This window comes from Temnothorax nylanderi, unplaced genomic scaffold (assembly GCF_030848795.1).
Source record: "Temnothorax nylanderi isolate EJ_2023f unplaced genomic scaffold, tnyl_v1.0 TNYL_tig0004_pilon, whole genome shotgun sequence".
Classification (NCBI taxonomy): Eukaryota; Metazoa; Arthropoda; class Insecta; order Hymenoptera; family Formicidae; genus Temnothorax; species Temnothorax nylanderi.
In genome coordinates, this window is record NW_027249066.1 from 3379779 (window position 1) to 3387827 (window position 8049).

General features: G+C 43.3%; 1 protein-coding gene across 1 annotated transcript; it reads right to left on the reverse strand.

Annotated features, from left to right (window-relative positions):
• Window positions 1-4328, reverse strand: LOC139774996 (uncharacterized). Its single transcript, XM_071710624.1, has 6 exons — window positions 3866-4328; window positions 3246-3549; window positions 2714-2942; window positions 1984-2579; window positions 1247-1664; window positions 1-713 (listed from the first exon to the last, which is right to left on the reverse strand). The coding sequence occupies exons 1-6, from the start codon at window positions 4055-4057 to the stop codon at window positions 86-88; spliced, it is 2367 nt and encodes a 788-aa protein (XP_071566725.1). The 5' UTR covers window positions 4058-4328; the 3' UTR covers window positions 1-85.
• Window positions 4329-8049: the final 3721 nt, after the last annotated feature.

Here is an 8049-nt window from a genome sequence, read left to right on the forward strand (position 1 = left end):
TCGTTTTCCATATTTTTATTAAATTTTTATTAAAGTACTAAAAAAAGATTTATTATACGCTTTGGTATTTTACAATTGAAACAGTTTAAGATTCGCGTTCCACGAATGATTCTCTATAGCCACCTCTGGGCTCGCGTTTGAGCTCCTTGATGACGATGGATCGGTTGGAACTCATCACCTGGACGTCGGAATTTTCGTCGTCGGTGACATACTCGTCCCTGAACACCTGTCTTCTCTTTCGCTTCCTCGAGGTGGGAGTCTGCGGCCTCGGCCTGTCCTTGCTACTGCTGGACTCGATCGCCTCGTCCGCGGCGCTGTGCCTCCCGGCTCTGCGCGCCGAGGATGTCTTCGGATTCCTGGGATTCGCGTTATTCGGTTGATCCGTGTCGCATATGTTGCCGCTGGAATTATTCCTCTCCCTTCTGATCCGTTCCTGCCGGCGTTCCTCTCGTCTCAGCAGATCGTCCTCGCTCTGTGTCCGTTTCCGAGGTCTCCTCGTTCTTCTCTTCTTCGTCCGTAGATTATCCACGGAACTCATGGCGCGCAAAATGCCATTTTCGATGGAGATCTCGTTCAAAGCGTCCATAGAACGAGCCATTCTCGGCATCTGGACCGCTTCCTCGTAGCTGGGCGGGCCGACTAATTCTAAAGGATTAATTCTGGTCTCCTCTGGAATCTCGAGTTCGTCTATTTCTTGCTCTAAACGTCGATTCCTGGAAATACGGTCAAATTAGAGTCTTTATTTTATTTCATCGCGCTTTGTGCAGCTAGAAACGATGTATTATTTGTAGCGCAATTTAGAGGTTGGAAGATAATTAAAAAATCCTTATAATATTTATTTAAAAGTTTCTGCTAAATTTTAAAAACACGACTACGTCGGTAACGCACTCTCTGATACTTTAAAGAAATGAATAATGTACCATGAATGTACCAGCTTGCGAAATTGTAATGTAAATCTGTAGTTCTGGACAGATATCTGTCTTATCTGTTGCAGGTAGGTGCTCATCTTCTCTAGCATATATTTTATTAATTATTAATTTTATGTACGTTGAAAAATATTGTAAAAGCAACGCGAGTATTAAATTACAAACGTCAATCCCGTTTAAATAATCATATCATTGAACGTTCACTGACAGCACGCCTATCGATTTTACTCAAGCGCCGCACAATGAAATATTTTCAGATACATTTTGCACATGTATACAGAAAATTGAATAATTAATAATTTGAAAAAGCGCTCCCCCACCTCCTTTGCAAAAGTCGAAATCTTTCTCTCTCTTCTGTTAATTCCGTCTGCTGCCTCTGCTCGAAGATTCTTCTCTTTATCTTCAGAGTGTGCTTAATCGACACCACGCTACCACATAGGACGACCAGGATGAGCAAGCTGATCATCACCATCCCCCAAGTTCTGTCTTTGCTGTAATACACGTCAGTGTTCCATTCGTCGAAACACGCGGTCTCCCAGGAATAGCCGGAAACGTTCGCCGGGCTCTGGCAGATCAAGGTCGATCCCACAGTTTTGGGGGGAGGAACGGTTAAGTACTCGTAGGTGAAGTAGAGCTGCGTACAGTCGCATCTCCATGGATTATCATCTAAATTGACTACGGCCAAGTCTAGACTGTTTCGAAATATGTCGGGATCTATCGCCTCAGTCAAACGATTTCCTACAAGGTAATTAATTAATTAAAACGCAGGCAAAAGATTCTATCGAGGTCTATAGAAGATAAAACGAAAGTGATAATTACGGGAAGAAGTAAATTTCAAAATTATTAATTATACATTGCCAATCGTTAGTCGATAACAATAAATGTTTCGTGTTCAAAATTATTATTTTATCGGTATTTCAACAGTTATTTGGATTTTTAATTAAAAAATTCTGTTTCTTTAACGGCTTATCGTATTGTTGATAATCAAGTTCCATAGAAATCAGATATATCCTTTTTATATTGTTTTCTCAGAAATAACTCGAGGGATGATAAATACCTGACAAGTCGATCTTTTGCAACGACGGTAATCTAGCAAAGCTGTCGTTGTGTAGCTCGACGAGCCTGTTCCTCTGGACATCTAGTATTTTCAACGTCCTCGAATTTAAGCCGCGCGGCAAGGACTGTAGATGATTATCCTTCAAGTTCAGGCTTCTGATTCTGGGCATCTCCTCCAGAGAGTCCGCCCTGAGGCGGCTGATCAAATTGTAGGACAGGTCCAGCGTCGTGGCGAGGGACGACAGATCCGGGAATCGGTGTAGAGAGTTGTAGGAAAGATTCAGGAGCCTGAGATCGATGTTATCCCGGAACGCCAACGTGTGAACCTCCTCGAGACCGTTCGCGGACAGATCCAGCACCTGAAGTTTCACCAGACCTTCGAGCGTACTGTCGTTCAGTCGTTCCAAGCTGTTCGCGTTCAGGTATAGGTGCGTCAGTTGCTTGTTTCTGGCAAAAATACGATCTGGCAGTATACGAATTGTGTTGCGAGAGAGGCGAGCCTGCGTCAACGAAGGGAGACCATGAAGACCGGGTCGGTCGAGGTTACATCTCGATACATCGAGTTTCTTTAGGTTTAAGTGCTGTAGGGTCGAATGCCTACAAACGAGTAATACATTTCGTTATTCGTAAAATTCTTATTAAGGGTTCTTGCTTAATAAAAGCGAGATTACACGACTTCTTCGATGACTTCCGGTACAAACTAAAATTACAATCGAATAAAGTTTCATTACCGTGTACTGTACACCAACGTAGGATTATTGACCAGTCGTAGATCTTCCAGTTCTGGAAATCCGCTGAAAGTGTCTGGATAGAGATAATTTAGGACGCAATCAGACATGTCTAACCATCGCAGCGTCTTGCTGACGGGCGTTTGAATGTTCTTCAGCGGATTTCCCGCGAGACTCAGAGTGGTCAGCGCCGACAGTCCATTCAAGGACTCGTTGCCAAGTTCTTTTATATCTGAAACACATAAAGCTTTTGTTAGTCTAATGCATACGTATATGTTAATCATTTCTTAGAAGTCTGTACATATATTTCTGCGAAAAAAATAGATAAATTTTCGTATCATTAAATTTACGTGTTAAACAATATTGCTAAATTAGAATATGCGCATGAATGACGGTCCTTTTTCATATTAATTATTACAACATTAATGTATTTTGTAAATAAATTTGGCGTTTTAGATATCCGTAAAAGTTGCCTTTGAAGAATGCTTTATAAATGTAATAAATATTTTATACTTGTGACTATCTTGATACATACGGCAATAGCCGGCATCCAGTGCCTGAAGCACTTCGCTGGTTAGCCCTTTCAAGTCAAGTAATAGATTCCTTGAGATGTATAGAACTGCCAGGGACGGTAATTGGCTAATGGAAGCAATATCTGCCGTATTTATGATAACGTTGTCCGATAGATCTAGTCTACGAAGCTTTTTTAATTCTTCAAGATTATTCGGCAGGGAAGTGAGCTGATTCTTGGCCAGATTCAGGTACTGTAGCTCGGTCAGCCGGTTAATTTCGTCGGTGATCTCACTTAAAAGATTGCTTGACAGATCCAGGTGCTCGACCTACCGCAGAAGAAATAAGTTAAGTCAGTAATTAAACGATTTATTACGAATTTGATGATAATCTAGAAGAATATATTTGTCAAAATTCAGAGTGCACTGTTGAAATGATTAATCATCTTGAGAGCATATCTTCTTCATAATTTTCATCAAGTATATTTTTTCCGTTATCGATTAAACTACTATTTTATTTTATTTTACGAGGACGCGCGATAACATCCAATAAGTCAATTGTTATCTTATATTTAATTATAATGAGATGTATAATAAAAAGAAACCGGTAAGAAAGGGGGTCATTAGTCATCGCAGATGTACTCACCACATCACTAATATTTTCAGGAAATGTCTGTAACCCTTGCTTCGAACACTCGACGGTCCTAGGTATTTCGTTGAGATGGCACAGGCACCTAGTAGGACAGATGCTCTGACACCTCGCGATTGACAGAATTGTCAGCCACGTGATCAGCGACGGAAGAAACACGCCGCGATGTCTCATCGATCGTTCCTCCATGTTTCTTTCACATCACCGAGGCGAATCGGGTCGAATAATCGCGCGCAGCCCACATTCTCGCGCGATTCAATTTGCCCCCGTTATCGGGACGATATTTGCGGGCGCCCGATCGCGCATTGTCAACGGTCGAAATGTTCGTTACGTACTTACGGCGGAAAACTGCGAGGGGACGGAGAAAGTCGCTCAGCCCGAAAATCCTCTCGCTCGTGAATCGATGACCGAGCGCACCGGTTCTCCGAACCGTGCTAAGAGCACTGAGCTAGTAGTTATCTTTGATAAGTAACGCAGGGTACGTCGCACGATATCTCCGTAAGATAACCAGACCGCCGTGTCGAGGTGTCGAGCGCGTTATTCCTCGTGCAAAAGGAATGGAAAAAAAAAACGAGAGAGAATCGGACAAAGATAGAGTGGCGAATGCACCTGCAATTACGTGATGGTTTGTGCGTGTAGGAACGCAGCAGGATGCGTGGCATTCGAGATGTCGGTCTATTTTGTTCGTGCCGACAACGAGCCGATCTTGTCGAGTTGAGAGACGCTTCATTTATCACTTTACACTCACGTTTTATATGAATTTATTGTTCAATCAATAATTTCTCAATGGCGGTTTAATATTAATCATGTCATGCTTAATGTACAATTATTAATACTCGAAGACGTTGTAAACTGAATTTTTACGCGCGTCCGTAACTTGTGTTCGAGCTTTAATGTCATCAATTTTTCGATATTGGTATTAGCATCGCTAAATTATTGAGACGCGGATATTTTAACGAGCTCCGACGTAGGTCGAAGCGAACGCTCCGTCGAAGATCCGCGGAGAAACAGGTTTTCCGCGGAGGAGAGACATGAATGGAAATCTGAATGAGCAGGGCCGCGGAAAATGTAAGACATTAGATAAATATCTCAAGTATCCCGAAAGCCGATATTGAAGCGGGCATCTCCGCGGTCTAAGCTTCTCTCGGCTGACCCATGCGGATATTTTCCCCTACCTCCCCTCGACGACGCTGTCGCCGCATTACGGTCTTTCTTCATCGTTTCTTTTTTTATCCGACAGGATCGTATCTGCGACTTCTTCTCTTCGACGCGGTGTCCAATGCAGGAAAGTAGTTAGATCAAATGAATTCGTTATATTTATGTACTATCTCTCCGTGTATATATCGTGTGATTATCAGATACAATATGAATCGTCTGTGACACTTCCGGAATTGATCTTCATAATAAGAAACTATAATATAATATATCTGTAATCGTCAAACTATTTAAATGCAAAGGAAAATGACAATCTTAATTGAAATCTTCAATTGCATAGTTAAATTCATCATATTAAAAAAAGTCGCGAGAAAGAACGACATTTTTAGTAATCTGAGATTGATAAGACTCGAATGAGATCTTTACTGCAGTAATAAGAGACCAGTTGGATAAATTGCCTAGTAAGAAAGATTAATGAAGACTCTTAATGTGGAGCACTTGTTTCGATGTGTCTATGTAATAGAAATAGGTCTGAAGGAGTTAATATCAATCAATGACACAAATTAATTTAAGATTAAACCATCTAAGTGATTTGGTCGTGCATCTGTGCAGAGAAAGCAAGTAATTCGTAATTATTCGCACGGATCGCGGTGAGAAAGCTCGGCCGAAGGCTCCACCCCTCAGAGAGAGGGATTTAAAAAGACCTTATCCGCGCAGGACAGACTCGTTCTCTTTTTCACACGTCCGGTCGGGCCAATAGCGAGGGCAGGTCACACCCTCGGGAGGGTGCGAGAGGTTTAGCTAGCGCCGGCGCTTAGCCCCGGGCTTATCCGGTGGGGAAGAGGACGTGCTCTACCTGTTGATACTAAACCAACCCCTTCGCCGCGATTTCGCAAATCCGGAGTTTCACCGTCGCACTCGTGGTCACGCCCTTCAGCTCAACAGATATCCGCAGATTTTTCACGAGCAACCTTCCTTTTATAGGGTCGTGAAAAATAAATATCGTGTTTTAGCAAGAGGGTGATATAATTTGCTTTATTCGTAAAATTAGGTTTGTTGCGAGATCGGAATTTAGAGGATCAAGCTTTCTGGCAATTTGTTGCTTATTCGTCAGAAAGGTAATGCAGTTATCACGAAATATAATATGACTGCTTAATTATCCGATGCTTAAACACAATTAAATGACAAATAAATTGTTAACGCATAGTCACGGCCTAATGATAATTGAATTGTCTAACAGCCATATATAAATACAATAATTGAAAATCGATTCCCCGTATATCGATTTTCCGTAATTACGTATTTCATAACAGAATGCCGGGCTCTCCTTTGACTGTATACCTCGCTCTTTAATCTATACAATTGGGTTCGCGATAGCGGTTGTGAATATTCACGCAATATCGAATTCGTGTTAGATGCTGAAACCGCCGCGAAATGAAGATTCCAGCCGCGAGAATGGCTTCGGGATCGATCATCTCGGCGCGACGATTCCTCGCGCTCGCCCTTGCGCACCGTACACCAGCAAACCAGGTAGCAGATAGCTATAATTAAAAGTCGATCAGGCCAGGCCTTCGCAGATAAAGAGCCTTCGCCCGCGCGAATGTACAGTACGCGCCAATAACGATCATCTGGATTGATCGCAAGCTCGTAATCGGCAAAATAAATAAGATAACTGCGAGTAACAACTAAGTAGTGACTACAGTTTTGTACCAATAAATAGTTGCGCGGCTTATAGTTATCAAGATAATTAAAAGAACATTATGTAAAATACAGTTGTATGTATTAAAGGATCAAATAAAGAAACAGAAATTATAGAGAACAATTCGACAGAGTCAAATAACGTTGCATGGCAAAAGCTTGCCTCACAAGCTTCAATTCTTGTCAAAAAAAGATTCGTTTTCCACAAAGTACTGAATAATTCTCATTTTGTTTTGTGAGGACCAGAAGATGACAGCTATCTGTTTTCCCTCTAATCGTCACACCCGATAAAATGGTTAAAGTCGTTTACTTACTCGAGCTTTCTTCCACCCCCGTCGCTCCGAGCTGTGGCAGTACGACTCATCCCGGTCAACGTTCCTCCGTCGCGAAACGTCTCGCCGGCAGATCGGTCCCTCCGTCACTATTGCGGGCACCTGTACCGGAGAGGATATAATACCGGCGCGCGCTATCTGGAGTATATTTTTAACGCCTTCATTTCCGGCCGCGCTGGGACACCGGAAATAGCGGGACGATACCTCGCGGTGTTTCAGGTATTGATCAGTTCGAGGAGCCGGTGCCACACCACCCCCCAGGCGGATGAGGGAGGGAGGCTGGCACCGGCTCTGGCAGACTCGAAGCTTCGACCCCCCACACGGTCCCCCGCGTCTCCGCCACCCCCGCCACCGGCGGCGGCGGCGGCGGCGGCGGCGGCGTCCCGCTCTCTGGCGACGCCCCTGTCCGCCACCCCCAACCACCGGCAGCGGCGTAACGTCGAAGACGGATCTTTAGGTATCTCCGCCGTCTGCGCTCGGATCTTCGGACTACGCTCCGGTGGCTCCGAAGCGAACGAAAAGGGGGTTGAGTGGGTGAGGAGCGGATGGATGGTGGGGCGCGTTTTTAGGGAAGAAGCGAGAGCGACGGAATGAACTTTGTTGCTTTCGCGGGTACACACCCGTCCGCGACACGTATACAGGGGGTGGTGGGTATCGATGGCCGCGTCGATGACCGGAATATGGCTTGCTGGCAGCGAAGTCGCTGGAAGCGGCGAACGATGGAAGGGTTTGGAGGAAACCGGAGAAATGGATTTGATTTAAACTTTTCAGAGATGCGTTGAAAAAAAAAGCAAATCATACTTAATTAAAACGGAAAAGACATATGTATTGAGATTTATGTGTGTAATTTGCATACATTAAAAATTTTAAATTAATATTCCTATTTTAGGAATGTTATAAGTTTGACAGTGAATAAATAATAACTAAACTTAAATCATTTTCTAATTTTTTAGCAATTACGTGTCTTTAGGTTTAATTAAAATAGCGTGATATCTT